At 37.9% G+C, this 23189-nt stretch overlaps 1 protein-coding gene and 1 long non-coding RNA gene across 6 annotated transcripts in view; one reads left to right on the forward strand and one right to left on the reverse strand.

Annotated features, from left to right (window-relative positions):
* trak1a (trafficking protein, kinesin binding 1a) overlaps nucleotides 1-23189 on the forward strand; it is a 48005-nt gene that overhangs the window by 13875 nt on the left and 10941 nt on the right. For 2 of the 5 annotated variants that reach the window (XM_083551001.1, XM_083551002.1), the window contains exons 3-11: nucleotides 10990-11184; nucleotides 17401-17477; nucleotides 18182-18298; nucleotides 18715-18815; nucleotides 19041-19149; nucleotides 19479-19557; nucleotides 20663-20793; nucleotides 20918-20992; nucleotides 21103-21240. In XM_083551001.1, the coding sequence (XP_083407127.1) occupies nucleotides 17427-17477; nucleotides 18182-18298; nucleotides 18715-18815; nucleotides 19041-19149; nucleotides 19479-19557; nucleotides 20663-20793; nucleotides 20918-20992; nucleotides 21103-21240 (801 nt within the window). In that variant the 5' untranslated portion in view covers nucleotides 10990-11184; nucleotides 17401-17426. Of the gene's footprint in view, nucleotides 1-4706; nucleotides 4862-10989; nucleotides 11185-12929; nucleotides 13302-15191; nucleotides 15539-17400; nucleotides 17478-18181; nucleotides 18299-18714; nucleotides 18816-19040; nucleotides 19150-19478; nucleotides 19558-20662; nucleotides 20794-20917; nucleotides 20993-21102; nucleotides 21241-23189 lie in introns of those variants that run through there. The other 3 variants (XM_083550998.1, XM_083551000.1, XM_083550999.1) reach the window with 3 other exon arrangements.
* LOC310732267 lies at nucleotides 20005-21974 on the reverse strand. Its single transcript, XR_014535428.1, has 2 exons — nucleotides 21695-21974; nucleotides 20005-21587 (listed from the first exon to the last, which is right to left on the reverse strand). It is a non-coding gene; the product is annotated as an uncharacterized lncRNA (long non-coding RNA).

Below are 23189 nucleotides of genomic sequence, written 5' to 3' on the forward strand. Positions count from 1 at the left end.
AGCAGGGTGTTCAAATACTTATTTTCCTCACTGTATGTATGTGTGTATATGTATGTATATATATATATATATATATATATATATATATATATATATATATATATATATATATATATGTATGTGTGTATATGTATGTATATATATATATATATGTATGTATATGTATATGTATATGTGTGTATATATATATATATATATATATATATATATATATATATATATATATATATATATATATATATACATACATACACCAAAAGTTGGACACACCTTCTCATTCAAAGAGTTTTCTTTATTTTCATGACTATGAAAATTGTAGATTCACACTGAAGGCATCAAAACTATGAATTAACACATGTGGAATTATATATGGAATTATATACATAACAAAAAAGTGTGAAACAACTGAAAAATGTCATATTCTAGGTTCCTTAAAATAGCCACCTTTTGCTTTGATTACTGCTTTGCACACTCTTGGCATTCTCTTGATGAGCTTCAAGAGGTAGTCACCTGAAATGGTCTTCAAACAGTCTTGAAGGAGTTTCCCGAGAGATGCTTAGCACTTGTTGGCCCTTTTGCCTTCACTCTGCGGTCCAGCTCACCCCTAAACCATCTCGATTGGGTTCAGGTCCGGTGACTGTGGAGGCCAGGTCATCTAGCGCAGCACCCCATCACTCTCCTTCTTGGTCAAATAGCCCTTGATGCCTTCAGTGTGACTCTACAATTTTTATAGTCATGAAAATAAAGAAAACTCTTTAAATGAGAAGGTGTGTCCAAACTTTTGGTCTGTACTGTATATGTGTATATATACTGTATGTATATATATATATATATATATATATATATATATATATATATATATATATATATATATATATATATATATATATTTTTTTTTTTTTTTACACTTTTAAAATTGTATTGAATATACCTGTTTTTATGTTTATTTCCGTTTATTTTATGCCTTATGTACCGGGGCTTCTTGAAAAGGTGCATGTACATATATAAATACTGCGTATGAATTATATTATATTGTGTTAATTAATTTAATACATTTAAAATCCACTGTTTTGGCATTACCAACAGATCTTATTATATATTGCACAAATGCGACCTAGACACATAAATCCAAATGAGTACAAATCACACCTGCACATCATTCAGATCAATGAGGTTTTATTTTTAGATCTTTTATCATACAAAATTGTTACTTGTGTATTTGCATTCAGGAAATCAATGCCCATTGTTTACTTACTTTAAAGTTGTAATATATTTTAGAAGCCATTGGTGTAGAGATTGACTTGTAAAGTCTATTAACATGAACAGTAAACTATGACGTCTATCAAATGTGGCAGAGCCTTGAGTGGTTTTTCCTATGCCAAATGGAGGCCTGATTCAAGGGAAGTAATTGTGCCAGTTTGAACTAATACTGATGCCAGAGTGCTCCAGGTTAATGTTAATATATTAAGTATAGCTGCAATCACTGTATAGTCACTAACTGAGACCTGAAAATGAAATACTGTCATTAAGTGAGCCTCCTAATGTTAATAAATTACGGCTCTTCTGCTGCCTCTTAAGGTAGTTCAAGAAGCTGTTACTTATTGTTTCAGAAAGACTGGCAATGTAATCAATGGTGACATTTCTCAGTAATAACACTTAAAAATGCATTATGATCAAGAGTTTACAGTAGTGCTTGACCAAGCCAAGACACCCAACTCTTAAAAGGTCACACAATAATAGATCTTGTGGTTATAGCCTATGTTAAGCATGCCTGGTCTTTTAGATTTTTATCCCTCAGGTAAAGGTTCTGATCCTAACTCCTGTATCCCTTACCTACTAAACGCATGTCGCATTTGTAATTCAAACATAAGCAGTTATAAATGTCATGTTGCACATGTTGCTTAGGCAAATTTTACAACTTTTTAAAAACTTTTCAAAAACTTTTTTTTAATACTGGTTTAGGTGGGATTGTGGGAACAAGAAAGGCAATTCAAAAAGTTAAGGTACATTTTATTATTTAGTGCTAGTAATAATGAATAAAATCAATACATTTATTTTGGATTTATTTGTAAAGCACTGTTGACAATGGACATTTTCCCTAAGATGCTTTACACTAATAACGTTACCAGTTATCGCTGTTTGAATATCATTGAATTGCAAATTATTCAAGCTGTCCTTTGTGGATTCACATTAAAAGCACCTTTATGTAATAGATGCTGAGTCTTTGGCATTAAGGCTTTTAGGTTTTTTTGAGGTTTGAGTTAGTGTAGTAGAGTAGAGAGAGTAGTGTAGCGTTTCTGTTGCTGCTTTACCCAGTGAGCTGAGACCTTTTCTCTTTCTCACTCTTGGGGTACGTAGTTGTGTAACAAAGTTACAGATAAACAGACTATTTGTGTTATATACAAAGCTATTTGTGGGGTCACTTCCTTTGTTGAAACAAGTTCCCAGAGAGGGAAATATTTGCCTCATTATACAAGGCTATCATTAAAACTTGAGATTATTGCTTCAGTATCAGTATTTGTTTAGAAGACACACTTATTCAGTTAGTCCTGTGATGTTGTTACTCGCTCAGCAGCCTTGCTTAGAAACAGCTGGTTAAGGGAATAATATGGTTTCCTCCTCCGGATGATGACAATGAAGTCATAAGTAGGAAGTTCAGTCACACCACTGTAACACAATGGGTTCCTTAGAATGGGCCTGAACAGTTTGTCTGGGTTTTTTTTATTGTCATGTCAAGTTACAGTTTGTGTTTTAAAAATGCACTGACTTCTATCAGTGGGTACTGAAAAGGGGCCATGACACATCAGCATTATTTCTTATCTGCAGCAGTCATTTTCTTAAAGTTTATATCAACATTTTACCTGCAAATGTCTGATGCACATGGCACATTTAAAATCAAGGCTTAAGCTGGTGCTCTGTTGCATGAACTAATGATTCAGCTCACAGCTGAGCAGTTAATGAGCAATTACATATGCAACATTTAGATACCCAAGTTTTAAAAAAAAAGGCTTTAATTAAAGAACTGTTCACTGAACATGGATGACTTGGCCTTAAATTAAATTTGTCAGGCTTTTTTTGTTGCGGCTGCTGTTGTTAAATCTAGTGTTCAGCATCACTAGAGTACAGAGCCAGAACAGAATAATGCATCTCTGTTTCATTACTTACAGTCTGTGTTTCAATTTTATAGACATGCTGTGAGATTTCCTGTTGATATGTGAGATTCAAACTGTGCTCATTTGCATGTTGGAAGTCTCCTTTTTGTCTATTTACATACGACCTGATTGCTGTGACCTACACACTTAATACATCATTGTATTTTGAAAGTGCTTTAAAAGTCTGCTTCTGTTTAGGGCTTGTTTCTTTAAAGGGCTTAAGATTCAAATAATGATTATTCAAATGAAGTAAATAGGGAAGGTTATTGTGTATTAGCTATCTGGTTAAAGGTAAATGCCTTTTTCTGCCTCACCTGATGATAAACCCTTGAACAAGACATGTCCATCATATGCCTGTATTTTTCTGTATAGAATTTATGCAGTGATTATCAGAGGGCAGCCTCCTCAGATGGATTATTTAGTAACGGTGCCATCTTCTGGCTGTGCAGGGAGTTATTATATATTATATTATTGTATTATGCTTCAGAAAGTCCTACAGGGAAAAATATTATACTTATGGCAATGCAGTCTTAATAGTGGCCATGTGCCATGTCCAATATAGATTTGTGTAACAGGATTTTCAAATGAACTTCAAACATCAAACATTAGAATGTGTACATTATTCTAATATATAATGTTCTTTAAGAGTTGTATACTCACTTGGTAGTGATGTCTGCATACATATATTATGTCTGAGCAGACACGAGGCACTGTCTCTAAAAGTGTTTGTCTCATGCCAGTTCATTGTGTTGACAGTACAGGTCATTGTTTTGTTTCTGTGTGTGTGTGTTGTGTGCGCGAATCTGAATTACAGCATCAACACTGGTCTTTTTTTCATATTTTAAAGTTTTTACAGCAGTGGTAAGCTCCACATTTGGTGTGTGACTCACTTTAAGAAAAAGTTCTGCTCATTGTTTCCAGAGCAGAGCCATGTGTTTTCGTGTGTTTGTTTCTTATTTCCATGGTGATAGAGAACCGATGTCTGGTTGCCGTTAATGACTTCATTGAGCTATAACAATACATAAAGTACAGTTCAAACATAAAAAAAAACAAACAAAAGGAAAAAGTATGCATTTAGTGTCGATGGAAATGTACTTCCTGGGAATGTTCTAAATGTGCTTATTTCTCATAGCAGCATTTGTTTACCAGGTGATGTATGTAGATACGGTATATTTTCCCAATGTGAGTGGTTATAGGTGTTTTAGAAAAATATCAGTGAGAGTTTCCTTTTCCCTTATTGTGCTTCCATCTTTGTTGTTGTTTTTTCTCTCAGTTGCAGCTGCTAAACTGACCTGACGTTCTCTTTTTGTTGATTCCCTGAGGGATTTCTAACTTCCTGTACTAGTAATGCACTTACCCCAGCTGTACATAAAAAAAAAAAAATGCTTTTCAGTCAGCTTCTACCATTCCGAATTTACAAACTACCCCAAAGTCTTGTGAAAGAGGACAATGAGTGCAACAGGCTGCTGCTCGCTCTGTAATTCAGTCTATGTTTAGTGAGGGGCATGTGATTGGTGTCATCAGCATGCCAGACATGACTAGGCGTTCACTCCTCTTCTCACTCCCTCCCACTGTGCCTCTCTCCCTCCCCTCACTCGTTCTCTTTCTGCCCCGGACATGTTCTCTTGAGGGCCAGCCCTTGTTCTGAAGTTGTGAAAAAAATGTAAGTTGGGCGTGAGAAGAACGAGCCTGTGGTGGCAGAATCATGAGTAAGTACTGAGATCGGATATTTTAGACTTTTCAGGGACTTTGGTTACTTTTAGTTATTTGTGGCTGTACAGTGATAGATTTCTGGACAACGTGGAGCTTCAGGCTGAACTTTTGCATGTCGACCTCCAGCCATGATGAGGTTAAGGTCAAACCGGCTGTGTTTGTTTTTCTTTTCACTGCTTCACGTGGAATAAATTTTGTGCGTGTATTCTTTTGTCTGGTTTATTTGACATTTTCTATGGCATGTCTGCCATGTTTTCCTTTTAAGTCGAACAGAGTAAGATTTGTTTGGGCAAAATGCTTACTGATAAACTTGCAAACTTCAAACGGAAAACATTTGTCATGTGGATTTTTTTATTTATTTATTTATTTATTTTTATACAATATTACTTTTCTGTCCAATACGTTGACAAAGCAGCTGGTTCTTATTTGCGATCTGTCCCAGCTGTGGTGCACAGATTTGTGTCAGACTGCTGGAAGTTTTGTTTTAAGGGGTCATGTTAACGAGTGAACCAGTGGTCAATGAATGAACCAGAAGGACAATAAGGCGTTGATCAGGAACTACTGAAGAACATGTACATTAAAACACAGCCCCAAAATAATGCCAAGCCTGCCAGTCCATTCACGTTCACATTCGGGACATGGTAACCTTCATTTAGATTGGGCACAAGCAAGGGGACGAATGCAATAGCTGGCCTATTACCCATATTACAAGTTCCAGTAATGCCTTGTGCAGCTACAACATAGCTGTAGTTTTATGTTTTGCAGCTGTAGTTTAAGATTAGCTCACTCTTTCTTAAAATATTGCATCAGTGCATTGTTGCATTTTGTTACAAAATCTGTCATGATAGTTATATTAAAATCTATGTCTTATCATCAGGTGACATGTTCTGGCTTGCAGTGCTGTCTGATTTTGTGCTCTCATTGCAGGCTTAATCCAATGGTCAGCCTTTTTCTTTCTTTCTTCTTTTTTTTTTTGGACTCTGATATGCTTTTTTTGTACAACATTTCATTCATTACCAGAGTGTACATAAGACATAGTTTCAGCAAACCACACAAAAGGTTCAGCGCTCCAGGTCCTTCTTATGCCTACTCAGCACAGCAAAAGGAGGAAAGATGAACATTGCAGCAATTATAATGTGCATAATAATTACTGTTTTTTTTTGTGTTTTTTACCCTTATTAATTCATTTGATTGGTGCTGTAAAGACATAACTTTACATTTAGAATTTTCTTTTCAATAAACTAAACCACATTATATTTATTACATACATTCTAACTAGGGAAAAGAGGTATAAAATTATTAAATATTATTAAGCTTGGGGAATAAATGGCGTAAATAAATGGTTAAAATACAATTAAGTAAGCAGTACATTCCTATGTTTCACTAAATGACGTTAACAGTATCAATAGCTGATGAACATTCCTTACAGCCCCCACAAAAATCTAGTCTTCTAAATGACGGATATTAACAAATAATTTTGGAAAAAAATTAATTTAATAGATTGTATCAGATATCTGTCTCAGTGTTTTTAAAACATTAATATCAGCATGAATTTCAGAAAAAACATACAACATTTTTTTTTAGTTGTTTCATTTGAATTTCACACATCATGTTCAATGGAAAACATTAAGACAGGTTTATTTGTCATTATTTAAAATTTCAAGATTATTAGGAAGCAAGTTCGAATATATGTTATGATCAGTAGTGCACTGCCCTAACTAAAACTGACACTAGCTTTTTACATAAAATGCGCTCAAACACATTTCTAATGCCTGATGGATACTCCCATCAGCCCTCCCCGACATCTTTATTATTACATTTTCCTTTAGACAGTCATGTCTGTTCATTTCCTCCCTTTTTGAAGTCTGTCTCATTCAAACAAAACATTTTTACAGTCAAGACAAATCCCCTACATGTACAAGGGGGCAGTTTCTGCTGATATGTATCTGACACGTGAAACATGTAGCCAGTAGTTTCTTATGAGTCAGAGCCTTACTGATTTACAGAATCTTGGTGTAAAACCCCTGATGTAAAAAACTGCTATTATCTACTGTACTGTACCCTCATACCAAGAATTAACTGTTGTTACAATAGATATATTTATGAGCTATACCACTAGAGGTCACTAGGCTCATTGTCAGTTTGTTGTCATTATAGGCTTTCCTGCCTATTTTGTTGTGCTCAAAAAGTGCTTAACCATACCTTTTTTAAGTTGTAAGATGATCTTAAAAAAAAAAAATATATATATATATATATATATATATATATATATATATTTATATATATATATAAAAGAGCTGGTTTAAAATGGTTTAAAATCATGCATGGCACGGAAGGTTCCCCTGCTTTAAACCTGCACATGTCCAGGCACGTCTTAAGTTTGCCAATGACCATTTGGATGATCCAGAGGAGTCATGGGAGAAAGTCATGTGGTCTGATGAGACCAAAATAGAACTTTTGGGTCATAATTCCACTAAACGTGTTTGGAGGAAGAAGAATGATGAGTACCATCACAAGAACACCATCCCTACTGTGAAGCATGGGGGTGGTAGCATCATGCTTTGGGGGTGTTTTTCTGCACATGGGACAGGGCGACTGCACTGTATTAAGGAGAGGATGACCGGGGCCATGTATTGCGAGATTTTGAGGAACAACCTCCTTCCCTCAGTTAGAGCATTGAAGATGGGTCGAGGCTGGGTCTTTCAACATGACAATGACCCGAAGCACACAGCCAAGAAGTGGCTCTGTAAGAAGCATATCAAGGTTCTGGCGTGGCCTAGCCAGTCTCCAGACCTAAACCCAATAGAGAATCTTTGGAGGGAGCTCAAACTCCGTGTTTCTCAGCGACAGGCCAGAAACCTGACTGATCTAGAGAAGATCTGTGTAGAGGAGTGGGCCAAAATCCCTCCTGCAGTGTGTGCAAACCTGGTGAAAAACTACAGGAAACGTTTGACCTCTGTAATTGCAAACAAAGGCTACTGTACCAAATATTAACATTGACTTTCTCAGGTGTTCAAATACTTATTTGCAGCTGTATCATACAAATAAATAGTTTAAAAAATCATACATTGTGATTTCTGAATTTTTTTTTTTAGATTATGTCTCTCACAGTGGACATGCACCTACGATGACAATTTCAGACCCCTCCATGATTTCCATGAAGTGGGAGAACTTGCAAAATAGCAGGGTGTTCAAATACTTATTTTCTCACTGTATATATCTGTATTGGGGAAATATTCTTTCTGTTACTTAGCACCTTTATCTGAAACTGAGGCACATTGCTTCTTTAAAAGTGATTTGAGGCACATTACCAGACCATAAGAAGTATTTTTTATAGGTATGCTATATAAGTTATGCTCTAATTTATGCTATATCTACAGTATCTTACAAAAGTAAGTACACCCCTCACATTTCAGCAACCATTTTAGTATCTTCTTTAGGGACAATACTATAGAAATTAAACTTGGATATATTTTAGAGTGTCTAACCCCCTAACACCCTAAGAAATAACAGCTGTACATTGTTTAACCATGCAAAGCTAAATATCCAAACATCATGTTCGTTGGTCTGCTTGACAGGACAATACAAATATGTGTATCTTGTATTAAAACAGAATTTGATGCTTTAAGTACAATTCTCTCATACTGACCACTGGATGCTCAGCATGGCACCTCATGGTAAAGACTCTCTGAGGATTTGAGAATTAGAATTGTTGCTCTTTACAAAGAGGCCGAGGCTATAAGAAGATCAGTAACATCCTGAAACTGAGTTATAGTCTTTGGCCAGAGTCATACAGAGGTTTCCCAAGTCAGGTTCCACTCGGAACAGCCCTCACATGGGTCGATCAAAATAGTTGAGTCCTCGTGCTGTGCATCAGGTGCAGAAGCTGCCTTCAAAAACTGACGAGCAGAAGGTCAGCTTGTCAGTGCTCAGACCATACACTGCAACAAGTCAGTTTGCATGGCCGTCGTCCCAGAAGGAAGCAAATAGTTTGCTGAAGACAACCTGTTCAAGAGAATAAATGACTGGAACCATGCCCTGTGATCTGATGACACTAAGATAAACTTTTTTGGCTCAGATGGTGTCCAGCATGTAGGGTTACGCCTACAGTCAAATATGGTGGTGGTAGCGTCATTGTCTGGGACTGTACTGTGACACTCTGAAGCAGAACATGATGCGATTTCTTCAGAAACTGGGCTGAACAACAGTCTTCCAGCATGAAAATGACCCCAAACACACAACAAACAAACTGTTTTGCCCAGTATGTGGCCAAGTATGTCTTCAGACCTGAACCGTATTGTAACAAAGAGGGGGAAGGGAGATGTCTTCAGGTGCAGTAGCTTAATCTTTTCCTTCACTTGAACTAGGAGAGCCAAACCAGTTCCAGCAGCACTAAGAAGATATGGTTTACATGAGTTGGAGTGAAAGATCTTGAGTGGCCTGTTATAGAGGTCTGACCTCAACACTACTGAACACCTTTGGAATAACTTGGAACACTGACTGCACCCCAGGCCTCCTCACTACACATCAGTACCTGACATAACAAACACTATTGTGGCTGAATGAACTCAAATCTTTACAAGCACACTCCAAAATCTAGTGGAACATCTTCCCAGAAGAGTGGAGTTATTATAACTGCAAATGAAGACTAAATTTTGAATGGGATGTTCAAAAAGCATATAAATGTGTGTGTGTGTGTGTGTGTTTTGCTTTGTTTGAAAATGTAATGTCATACACGGACTACAGATCATATATGCTGCAGATTGCATTGACCATCTAAAATTTCTGTGCCATCAAATGTTACCATGAACTCCTCAAACAAAACTAGCCTGCCAAACTACTTCAGGTCAAGTTTTTTGAATAGCACTTTAAACAATAGACATTGCCACAAAGCTGCTTAACAGGAATCCGGACATAGATTAACATCAGTAATGAATAAGCCAAGGCTAGTTACCATTACAGGAAATCCCCAACGTGAGAGTGTACAGATGTGAAAGGTGGTAGAAATGCTAGGTTGTCTGAGACGGGTTTTAACACACAGTTATTATTACAGAAGTTAAGACTCTGTGCTTACATCAGTTAACTTTTCCTAAATTTAAATTTAATTTGAAGCCAAATCACACTTAATCTAGCTAATACTTGGTCACATACAAGAACAAGTGGTGTGTGTTTTTTCCCACTGTTGTATACACAGAGACGTTTTGATTTGGGAAAATTAAACACAATTAAACAATTAAACTGACTGGACAACAGCAATACTTTAGTGGGTAGGAAAACACATATAAGGATTGTGAGATGTTTTTGCTGGGCTACAGTCTGTGACTAAAATGGTCGCATTTGCGACCAAAAATATACTTTTGCCAGTAATATTTTTGACTAGATCGCCACCTGCGACCATATAAATATACACATTATGACCGTAAATTCTCCATGTTATGACTTTCGTGTTCTGTGAGGAATGGAATGTCACATAATTTGTTGACGTAATAAACTTAAATGCGGGATCCGCCTACGCTTTAGTTAAAGGGCCAAAATAAACCGACAGATAAAGCCAAAATCATCTTTTCTCATCAGGAACAAGCATGTCGAAACGAGAGATGGAGAACGACAGCAACACTGAATATCTTTCTATGTCAGTCAGTGAAAACATAAATAAAAGTGCCAAATGACATTTGAAAAACTTCTTGGATTCAAGAGTTTTCATGGCTGAGGTACGATCACGAGACGCATATAATGTTTTGCAACTTCTGCTCTAAAGTGGGCAGAGAAATTGCGGGGAAAACTGATTTTATTACCGGAACAAATCATTTAAAAAAACAGACAGTTAGAAAGTACAACAATAGTCAAAAGCATAAAAATGCTTGTTGAACACATAATCCCAAAGAGCTCCCAATGGCTCCTTAAAGTCATGTTTGTGTATTATTTTAATATTTATTACAGCTTCAATGTCTTTAATAACATTTGAATCCATATATTTGCAAACAGTCTGCACTGTTTCAGCCCTGAACTATTAACTCTACATTCTCTTTGTATATATGAGCTGTATAGAAGATATGCTCTTCTTTGCACTTTTGAATGCCTTTAACCCGTGTTGTCTCCCTTATCGGTTTTCCGTGTATGACAGATGTGTGTAACAGCACGGATCTTCCAGAGGTGGAAATCATCAGTTTGCTGGAGGAGCAGCTCCCTCACTATCAGCTGAGAGCAGACACTATATACGGCTATGACCACGACGACTGGCTCCACACGCCACTCATTTCCCCCGACATCAACATCGACCTGACCGTCGAGCAGATCGAGGAGACCCTCAAATACTTCCGTAAGTTCCTCACTTATATGCCATCCCCCTTTTCTTAATGGATCTCCATAATCTCTGAAGTGGTCATGTAGACCAATTAACACAAAGCATGTACAGACACCTCCAGAATTATTGTCACACCTCATTTAAAACAAAAGAAAAAAAAAAAAAAGTTTGAAATTAAAATTGCTATTGGTACCGTAATTTCCGGACTATAAAGCGCACCCATATATAAGCCGCACCCACTGAATTTGACAAAGATTTACATTTTTAACATAAATAAGCCGCACCTGTCTATAAGCCACAGGTGTCTACACTGAAACTAATGAACTTTACACAGGCTTTAACGAAAGACAGTGACTGTTACATGGTGTAACGGGTGAAATATGTTGCGCTTCCTTTAGGAGCATAGCAGTATTTTGGGAATAGCCTCCGCTTCCTTTTTTTCCGGTATTACTGCATGTGTGCAAGACCGAGGAATATGTCCTTATTATTTTCTGATGCTGATTTCTAAGTTTCTTTGACTAACCCGTAACGCCGTTGCCAAGAAAAATAAAAAAGCACGAGTTTTGGAAACCTGTCTTACCTGAGATTACCATCCAAATCTTACTAATGCTCTTGGGAATAGTGGAAATATCTGCCAAAATCTGTTGTAAATATATCCTTTAAGAGTAGAGGCTGTTAATTGGCTTGTTATTTGTGCTGTATTTGAACTAGCTGGTTGGAATATGTGTTTTGCTCTATCACCTGGTATTCAGTAACTGTATCTCACACACAGTCCTCTCTCATAGTCCTTTATTTAGCTTTACAGCTTTTAGCACCATGTTGCAAATATTAAAGCTCATGATTCTAGTCACCTGGACAAATTCACACCCTGCTTTGTCTATACCCTTTGATTTATGCCTTTAAGGAAGGTCATTTATATTGTTTGTCATTCTCTCTCTTCACTTTTCATATTTCAGTTAAAAATAGTCCAGAGTGAGACAGGCTTCCTGAAGCTGAGGGGGGAATAGAGTGAGCCATGTATTGATTTTTATTCATTGTTGAAGTCCTGAATCTCGCTGAATTTCTAATTCCTCCGTTACAATACTGTGTGTAATAATTCTAAACTGTGATCAGCAAACTTGCAAGCAAAGTGTTTATAGCTTGTGTTCATCTGCCAACTATACCACTTAATTACACAACAGGAGCTGAATTAAATATCACCAATAACAGGCTAAACCATTTGCACATCCATTACTTCCGCACTTTGATGTCATCAGGACAAGCCAAGGGCAAGACAGCAGGTGTCAGTAGGTGAGTCATCTCCTCAACCATCTATGGCTCAGGAAATGACATTACAAGATTAAGACTCGTGATTAGGTGATTTATTCCACATCCTAATATTGCGGACGAGCTTAAGTATGTCTTTTCAGTGATATTCATGCTTACAGCTGGTGTAGTTCAGCGCACTGCACTTGTTCCTATCTCATTTGGCAGCCAAAACGGTTCACTCTTTGAGTAACGCCATGGCTTCTGTCTCATGCAGTTTCATTCGCACATTGTACTCGAAATATGTGTACAAAAGGAATGATGAGAGAGGAAAGTCTGAGGAAGAGAAAGAGAATTTAGGCAGTGCATGCCACCGCAGGCTAGAGTCAGGGCCAGTTGCTATGGTAACCTCTCCAGAGGGAGCTGCCTTGGAAATAGGGAGCTGTGGCAGGAGGGAGAGGGAAGGAGGAGGGGATGGGTAAATCGACTACTGACGCTCATTGATGTAGCACAGTCTGATTGGCTACACAGCTAGGAAGTTGCCTCTCCCCGGTGTGCATGATACAACCTTGACTATAGCCGTATCGCGTACGAAGGCTTCTTGTTCTGCACTTTTTTTCCTCCTCACTGCAGCCTCATAATTCTTCCATCTCTTCACATCCCACTCTGGATGGGATGCTGTAATTTGCTTCATTTTTTCGCTGTTACTCAAAATAGGCTCTCTGTCAGTGGAGATTATGGGTTCCTGGGGCAGTGTGTGTGAATTTGTGACCTCGGGTGCTGGACAGGAGGAGCTGCGACTCACAGCTGAAGGAGACTGAGTATGCAGAGATTTGTGGAGGCTGACTACTATGAGCTGGACTGGTATTATGAAGAATGTTCTGATGGTAAGAGCAGATGGCCTTGCTTAGAACTGGCTGTGAGAATATGAACAATGATTAGACAAACGAGGTGAGAGAGAAGTTAACAGAATGAGCATGCAGAACTGTGACGAAGATGATTGCATGTGTAATTCATAAATGTTTATTTTAAAATATTTAAATAAACGTTCCTGATAAATAAAAAGTGCAGAAGTATTTAAGCTGGATTGATTGCGTTGTCTAATAAGAAGGAGCAAGAGGACACAGAATGAGGATGCTCACAGTGGCATAACTACAGCAAGAAATGATCCGTCCTCACAGCCATGTATTGCATCAGACACCCTGTAGCTTGCTCAAGTTTTTTTTTTTTTTTTTTTTTTTTGAGACAGTTACCAACACACACAGCCCTTTTCACTTTCAAGTTCATGTAGGTGCGTCAGCGAAATGTCATTATGTTGACAGTAACCAGGGTGAAATCTGGGTAAGATGGTTGACTGAACCCTTAGTTAAGTAAAAAAAAAAAAATTAATAATCAGGTTCCATAGATGACCTGAGCTTTTATTTTTATATTTTTTTATTCCTGTTCATGAGATTTATTTTGCCCTGTAGTTTTTTCTATTTTGTGTTTGTTTCCAGCAGTGGATTTATGATGTATAGTTTTTTTTTTTTTTATGTAGTTTGAAAGAAATAGTTACCTCCTATAATTTTGCCTCTTTAAAAATTATCTCCAAAAGTACTTCAATCTGATATGCATGTGTATGGGAGGTGCTGGGGTTTGTCTTATATGATGGATTAAAATCAATTGAAAGCTTTGTTGCTGAAAGCACTCCTTTTGGTGAAAGTTGGATATTGTGAATTAGCGTGGGAGAGGGCTGTGCTGGCAGAGTTCACCCCGTATTAGAGCCATTGACCCACGTTGGGGGATTGTGCTTTATCTGCATTGAAATTGGGGCTCACTCTGACCCTTTTTGACTTGAACAGATTCCCCCCTCAGTGATGTCACCCCTCTCATCACCACGCTGTAGTGTTCATTCTCTTGTTTCTTTTTTTGGGGGGGAGAGAGGAGTGGAGAGCATGACTGGAATACATTGTTGTTAAGGCTAAACAAAAGTAAGACATTTTTATTCACCACCACAGCCACAGTTTCCTCTTGCTTTTTAAACAGGCATTACTGCCGTGTTTCCCTAGAAATGTGGAGCCATTGATGAGTGAATGCTCATCAATCATCGGTCAGAACAATGCAAATAGCATCACAATCATAAGCTTGAGACAAATGCAGGAAATACAGCAGGGCAGAGCTACTCTATTTGTGCTTCAAAAAGAGATAAACACTTCTGATGCAAAACTGTGTATCCTGTGTTTTGCTTGTTTTAGAGTGACATACCCAATTATGGTTTAACTAACTTAAGGTTTAAGGGACACCATCAGGTGATCCATTAATCCAGTTAAACATGTATTTGTAGCAGCAAGGAATGTTCCACATCTTTTGCATTTAATGCGCATTTTATTTAAAGCTAATAAGTGAGCTCTAATATAGAGGACTTTTTGCATCACTCCCTGTTTGCATATTGCATGACTATAGGAAAACGGCCTCACCTGAGGATATCAGGTGGCCACACCTACTTAACAGGTGTAGCCAAAGATAACTCTGTTACGCCTTAACAGGTTGCTATGGTGCACTGACGGAACAAACCATTCTGGGTTTTAAAGAGAGGGGTGTTGGTGATTTATTTAGTTAGGCAAATGCAACCGTTGCAAAATACACATTATGCATGAGTTAACACTTACAACCACAGACCTTTTGAAATGCTTTGTTAAATTTTGTCGTAGTCACCGAATTCGATTTTACTACAAATCATTTGAGATTCGAGTTGTTGCTCCCCTGAGATTCCTAGTTAGGTAAATGGTTGCCGCCCGTTTGTGATTCACGGCTTGTCGGCAGGTGTCGGCACTGGGCAGTGTTGTGTGTTTGTGTGTGTGTGTGTATATATATATCTGAGTGGTTTGTTACTCCGAGGATAATAAATTGACCAGTATGACCAGTGTTGCTGCAGACTCGGGAGCTCGGGACCACGGGACCAGTGGTCTGACTTTACACCACTAGGCTATTAAGACCATGGAATTGCCGCCTTACAACTCAAATGAAGAAAGCTACGAATATGACTCGTCCGATGTGCTGGATTATTCAGCTTTGTCTAGTTTCACCGAATCAGACTGTGCTGATAATGAACAGGAAGATGGGGAACCTTATACTTTGGAAGAAGGTAATGTTTTATTTCCAATTGTGAAATTGGCTGCTTTTAGCAGGTGCAGTGTTCCAGCGTCCCCACTGAATTTGTATGTTTGTGTTTACACTTCTGGCATCCAAACACGGACACTGGAACAGGTTTGACATCCTGTGTGTCTCTAAATGATAAACACAACTTTTAATCCCTTTTTAAAAATCATTTGGATTAATTTTGTGCTACGATTTCACAAATGTGATCTTGCTTCATACATAAAACCCATTCCCACATAGTTTTTGGTCATTTACCTTATGTAGAGATGCCTATATTTATTTATTTAAATTCAACAGCCACATTTTGGCAACGTGTGCTGATTGTATGTAGACTAAGCACAGAAAAATGATTTAAACAGCAACAATCAGGTACCACACTGGTATTTGCACCACTCCCACTCACCCAGTGACGTCACCTGTGTTGTAGCGTGCTGGGTGGAAGTATGAGATTTAATGATCATGGTTTATTATGATTAACCAGTTTGGCAAACTTTGGGATCTGACTGACCATTGTATACTACTTTAATCATTTATCTCTGTCACGTCATTCCTGAGAATGGTTTGGAAAATCTACTGATGACCTTTTGACTTTCTGTAATCATATGTTGTTAATGAAGAAACAATTTATTTCCTGATACGTAAGTGCATGTCACTAAAAATACAACTTGAATAAAGTGTGTAATGTGTGGTGTTCACTGCATCTGTTTAGTGTCAGAACAATTGGGCCAGTATTGTCCTTTCTGTTTGACATGAACATAAAATAATTTGCACATTGTAAAAAAGTAAAACAGAATTCTTACTCTTGCCGTGAACAAAGTAATTTTAATTCCGAACGTTATTGTACATATGAAGCCACATAGTGGTTTTATAATGCATATTGAAGGTTATAAATACTACTGACAAGGCTTCTTTTCCATGTATTTTTATATAATCTCTCTCTCTCTCTCTCTCTCTCTCTCTCTCTCTCTCTCTCTCTCTCTCTCTCTCTCTCTCTCTCTCTCACACACACACACACACACAGGGTGTGTCAAAAAATGTATGCAAATAAATTTTTGTTTATTAACACGTGATTAATGCAGCATGCATTTCTTTTCAACCATTTTTTATTACAAATCTAAATAAAGGAATATATAAAGCAAAATTTACACAACACACACTTATTCACGACTTTCTTTACTCATATACATTACTCCGCTTTATTAGGAACACCAGCGCAACTGCACAGTCATGCACTTATCTTATCAGTAAATTGTGTGGCTGTAGCACAGTTCAAGAAATCATGAAACAGTTAAAGTTTCATTCCCTTAACTTCTTCTCACCCAATACAGAAAAACAACAGTTGAAAGTATCAAGTTACTTGTGTATGTGTTGGTTATTATACATTAGAAACAAAGTTTGTGTTTGAGTCACAGGTATGTGCAACACAAGCTTGTGGGCATCAGCTTACATTTCCTCAGACCAGTAAGCTGAGCAGTAGTACACTCAGAGTTTATTTGTTGGTTTAAATGTAGTGGTGCTGATGCATGTAAATATGTGTAAACTGTGCATATGAGTGTATAGTCTGTGTTGTGTTTAGCTTTAGGTGCAAAAAGGATTTATCTCAAGCTTCAGTTTGCCAAAAGGTTTTTTGTAAATAACCGTGGCTGCAATATATAGTTACCCCTCTGAATTGTGTGTGCGCGTGTGTGTGTATGTGTGTTTTTGCCAGGTATGATTAGAGTCAGTTCCCCTTACCCTTTCTTTCTGTTTATTGTTTTATACATTATTAATATTTTAATAGTAAATGAATATAGCATTTTAATATTTGATTATGACAGCATTAATTCTCTCTGTTTTTTTTCGGTGCAGTTCTGTGTGCTGATAGAGTGGGCCAGATGACTAAGACGTACAATGACATCGATGCTGTTACACGTTTGCTTGAAGAGGTAAGCTAGTCACGGCCAAGTAAAGGCCACTGCCTTTATTCAGTTGTGTGTAGGATGGTGCAAAGGTTTTTCTTAACTATGAAAGCAGCAACTGCTGTGCCTTCTAGCCCCCACTATTATTATTATTCATTTTATTTTAATGATTTCTGACTCTTTTTTTATTTATTTTTTGTTTTAACCAATATCATATGAGCAAGAGTGTGTAAAGTGAATATAATTAGCTGTGACATGGTCTTAGTTAATCCATCATGGTGATATTTAGTCTAAGGCATGATTGCAATTAGGCATTGCTTTTATACATTTTAATAAACAATACATTCACATTGAGTTGCATTTCAAATGCAGCCAAATAATGAACACGCTCACAGATAATGTTTACAAGGGATTCTTAATTCCCACCAGGATTTTGACATTGCTTGTTGTTCTACACAATGTATAAATATAACTGAATTGATGGGCAACTAGTGTCTGACAGCCCTGTACTGCATAGCTCTACAAGGAAGTAGTGTTTGTGTGTTTCCTAGATGGAGCATGGAATTTACATATAATAGTTTCCTCCCCCCCCCACCCTTTTATCAAATAATATATTAAAAACAACATAGCATGGATCTCAAAAGCATCTCTTCCTCTACTGGCCTGTATGGAAATATGTTTTTACATTTTTAAAACGGTTAAATGTCTGTTTTTCTTTCTTCTTTCTGCAGAAAGAACGGGACTTGGAGTTAGCAGCACGCATAGGACAGTCACTGCTGAAGAAAAACAAAACCCTGAGTGAAAGAAATGAGTTCCTGGAAGAGCAGGTGGAGCACATAAGGGAGGAGGTAGTTTTATCCATCCACTTCTCTCATCTTTAGATCAGTTTATTCTGCTTGGACTTGTAGATCAGACAGTTTGCCTGCTAATAAGCTTTTACTTTACAAACAGATGCAGTTCTACCTCTTCAGTTCTGTCTCTTTTAGCTACATTTAAAGCTGCATTAGTGTCGTGTAGTGGAGCTACATTGATGAACAAATTCTACTGCTCAGCAAAAATCAGTTCAACTGAGCATATTAAAACATGTTTCTATCTTTCTGTGGGACTGTTTAAGCCAGTACCAACGTTTAGTCATGCCATAATTTTCTGTTGGTTTATAAGCAGAAGTGTTCTGTTTGGTTATAAGTTTTGTATATGTTGTAGCTGTTCACGTTGCTGTGTTGTGTGCTGTTGCGCTGACCTGTAGTCCCTGCTGTGTGTGCAGGTTTCTCAGCTGCGTCATGATCTCTCTATGAAGGATGAACTGCTCCAGTTCTATACCAGTGCTGCTGAGGAAAGCGAGGGAGAGTCGGTCACCTCTACCCCGTGAGTCTTTTAAACCTCCACCTTTCTTTTACCAAGTTTTTAAAAGATTTGAATTGCAGCACTTCACCCAGCTGTTTATTCATTTATGATAACGGCATTTCTTCTATTATGTTTTTCTTCATTCCATGAATTTTCTCTCTCCATTTCTGCTTTTTGTTACTTGCGTGCAGGTCAAACAGATTAATCTTGCAGACTCACTGATTGTTTTATGTCGTTTTATGTCAGGATCCCACGGAATGATCCCTTACTGTCAGTGCCAAATTTCTTCCCACTGGACTCGCTGCAAAAAAAGCTCAAAGACCTGGAGGAGGAGAACATTGTGCTGCGGTCTGAGGTGAGACTGATTTATTAATGCGCAGCCTGTAATTCTAGTAAATTAAATGGTGAGCAAAGGTTTTATGAAAAACCACCTCTTGAATGCATACGTTCATAGCCCATCAAATGTTTTCTCTGATTATTCTTAGAAAGAAATCTTAATAGCGGACTTTATTAAAGATGAAACTTTACAAAAGGTTTAAAGGTCATAATTTAGAATGTAATTACAGAACTAATAGCACTATTTTCCTCTCCAGACAATAGAAACTTTTCAAAGAAAGTAAATGTAACATGAAGCATGTATTGTTGACGACAAGATCCCGTTTTTTTGACGTGATTTTTGATTAGGCGTGTCACCTGGAGACAGAGACCATCTCATACGAGGAGAAGGAACAGCAGCTGGTTAATGACTGTGTGAAAGAGCTCAGTGAGTACACCTGCCCACAGCATTACAGTATATATGCTTTTCATGTACATTTATATATTTTTTTTTTCTGCCTCACTATTCATGCAGTCATGCTGCTTCATCAATGTACTTTTCCCCTGAGATATGGGTTTATCTTATCGTCTTTTCTCTTGTCTATTTAATGCCAGTCAGGCCATCATTAAAACAGCGAGTTGCTGATGCTCTCAGTCCTATTAATGTAATTAGGTCAAAATCGAGGTTAATCACCTTCAGATCTATTTTCAGTATCATTTCAAAGACTATGATCAAGTCAAGAGTCAAGAAGCTTCTGTCATTTCAATCATGTATAGCTGACACAGTACACAATGAAATGAGACAACGTTTCTCCAGGACCCTGGTGCTAGATAAAACATTATAAAACAACATTGAGCTACATAACAGAACACAGAGCTCTTGTTCAAATAAAGTGCCATTTTGACTCCCACTGACTATGATCAATTTGTGAAATATTTCTAAGCTATTTTAATTTGTGATGTGCTCTATTAAACAGTAGATACATACACTATATTGCTAAATGGTATGTGCTTCTTAAGCATCGCGTTCTACATTTAGTCCAGATTCTGCTCTTAGAATTTCCTCCACACTTCAGATGTTTCAGATGTTCTACTAGATTTTATAGTGTGCTTGTGGACATTTGTGCTCATCCAGACACAAGCGCGTTAGTAAAGTCAGTTACTGATGTGGGTGAGGTGAGGAGGCCTGGGGTGCAGTCAGTGTTCCAATTTATCCCAAAGGTGTTCAATAGGATTGAGGTCTGAGCTCTATAGCAGGAGATCTTCCACTCCAAACCATGCAAAGTATATCTTCATGGAGTTTGCTTTGTGCACAGGGGCATTGTCATGCTGGAACAGGTTTGGGTCTCCTAGTTCAGCTGAAGAGAACATTTCATGCTGCTGCATCCAAATACACTATACAATTGTGTGCCTTCAGCTTTGTGATAACAGTTTGGGAAAGAACCACATATGGCTGGGAAAGTCTGTGTCCCATTACTTTTGTCCATATAGTGTATTTTGGTGACGTCTTTATTAGCAAAGAAGGTGAATTAAATTGTCTCCTCCTCTCACAGGGGATGCTAACCTACAGATCTCGTCACTTGCGGAGGAGCTGGCGAAGAAGACGGAAGATGCGTCCAGGCAACAGGAAGAGATAACGCACTTGCTCTCTCAGATTGTAGACCTCCAGAAAAAAGTTAAATGTGTAAGTGTCTGACTACAATTAGCTTGCAATCTGTTCCTCGATCAGCCTTTTAGATTTTGGGTTCTTTTTAGATGAGTTTTATGGCTATAATTGATGGTGTTTTGTGTGGATGTGTGTTTTGCAGTATGCCTTAGAAAATGAGGAGCTCACACAGCATCTGGGAGCTGCCAAGGATGCGCAGAGACAACTTACTGCTGAGGTGAAGTTATTTTACACAGCATGTTAACCGCATTGAATAATCTACACGTTTAAATGGTTTTTGAAAGTGCAGAAATGGTATATTTTATTGCTCTCTCTTGCACTCTACAGCTACGTGAGCTGGAGGATAAATATGCAGAGTGTATGGAGATGCTGCATGAAGCCCAAGAGGAGTTAAAGAACTTCAGGAACAAGACAGTGCCTCAAAGCACACCGCGTCGATTTCACTCGCTCGGCTTTTTCCCCATGGTGAGAAAGAGAAAATTAAAGAATAGGTTGACTGAATACTGAAATGCATTAAAGAATAGCAGGATGCACACTTTGTTAACTCTAAAACTTTTGCCATGTGCGTCAGTGCAAAATGTATACAGTGGGGCAAAAAAGTATTTAGTCAGTCACCAATTGTGCACGTTCTCCCACTTAAAAAGATGAGAGAGGCCTGTAATTTTTTTTATCATAGGTACACTTCAACTATGAGAGACAAAATTAGAAAAAAAAAATCGCGAAAATCACATTGTCTGATTTTTAAATAATTTATTTGCAAATTATGGTGGAAAATAAGTATTTGGTCACCTACAAAAAAAAAAGCAAGATTTCTGGCTCTCACAGACATGTAACCTGTAGGCTCCTCTGTCCTCCACTTGTTACCTGTATTAATGGCACCTGTTTGAACTCGTTATCAACATAAAAGACACCGTTCCACAACCTTAAACATTCAGACTCCAAACTCCACTATGGCCAAGACCAAAGAGCTGTCAAAGGACACCAGAAACAAAATTGTAGACCTGCACCAGGCTGGGAAGACTGAATCTGCAGCTTGGTGTGAAGAAATCAACTGTGGGAGCAATTATTAGAAAATGGAAGACATACAAGACCACTGATAATCTCCCTTGATCTGCGGCTCCACGCAAGATCTCAAAATGATCACAAGAACGGTGAGCAAAAATCCCAGAACCACACGCGGGGACCTAGTGAATGACCTGCAGAGAAGCTGGGACCAAAGTAACAAAGACTACCATCACTAACACACTATGCCACCAGAGACTCAAATCCTGCAGTGCCAGACGTGTCCCCCTGCTTAAGACAGTACATGTCCGGGCTCGTCTGAAGTTTGCTAGAGAGCATTTGGATGATCCAAAAGAGGATTGGGAGAATGTCATATGGTCAGATGAAACCAAAATAGAACTTCTTGGTAAAAACTCAATTTGTCATGTTTGGAGGAGAAAGAATGCTGAGTTGCATCCAAAAAACACCATGCCTACTGTGAAGCATGGGGGTGGAAACATCATGCTTTGGGGCTGTTTTTCTGCAAAGGGACCAGGACGACTGATCTGTGTAAAGGAAAGAATGAATGGAGCCAGGTATTGTGAGATTTTGAGTGAAAACCTGCTTCCATCAGCAAGGGCATTGAAGATGAAACGTGGATGGGTCTTTCAGCATGACAATGATCCCAAACAAACCACCCAGGCAACGAAGGAGTGGCTTCGTAAGAAGTATTTCAAGGTCCTGGAGTGGCCTAGCCAGTCTCCAGATCTCAACCCCATAGAAAATCTTTGAAGGGAGTTGAAAATCGATGTTGCCCAGCGACAGCCCCAAAACATCACTGCTCTAGAGGAGATCTGCATGGAGGAATGGGCCAAACTACCAGCAACAGTGTGTGAAAACCTTGTGGAGACTTACAGAAAACGTTTGATCTCTGTCATTTCCAACAAAGGGTATATTACAAATTATTGAGATTAACTTTTGTTTTTGACCAAATACTTATTTTCCACCATAATTTGATTTTGATTTTATATATAACATGATTTTCTGGATTTTTTTTTTTTCTTATTTTTTCTCTCATAGTTGAAGTGTACCTATGATGAAAATTACAGGCCTCTCATCTTTTTAAGTGGGAGAACTTGCACAACTGGTGGCTGACTAAGTACTTTTTTGCCCCACTGTATTATGTTAGACAGCGTTGAGAGAGGAGTTACTAATGTATCCAGAGTAAATATATTTGAAGTAAGATAAGATGAGAAGATATACCTTTCCCCATGCCACAGTGGAGAAGTTTCTGTGCAAATATTTAAAAAATTGAAAAAAGATACAAGTATATATATCAGTGTATGAATACAAAAGAAAAAGAGGCGTTTTCATACATATTGCACGGTTTAAATTAGTGTTATTGCACAGTAGACACGACACAATAACAGGTT

The sequence above is a fragment of the Silurus aristotelis genome, assembly GCF_946808225.1.
Source record: "Silurus aristotelis genome assembly, chromosome: 1".
Taxonomy (NCBI): domain Eukaryota; kingdom Metazoa; phylum Chordata; class Actinopteri; order Siluriformes; family Siluridae; genus Silurus; species Silurus aristotelis.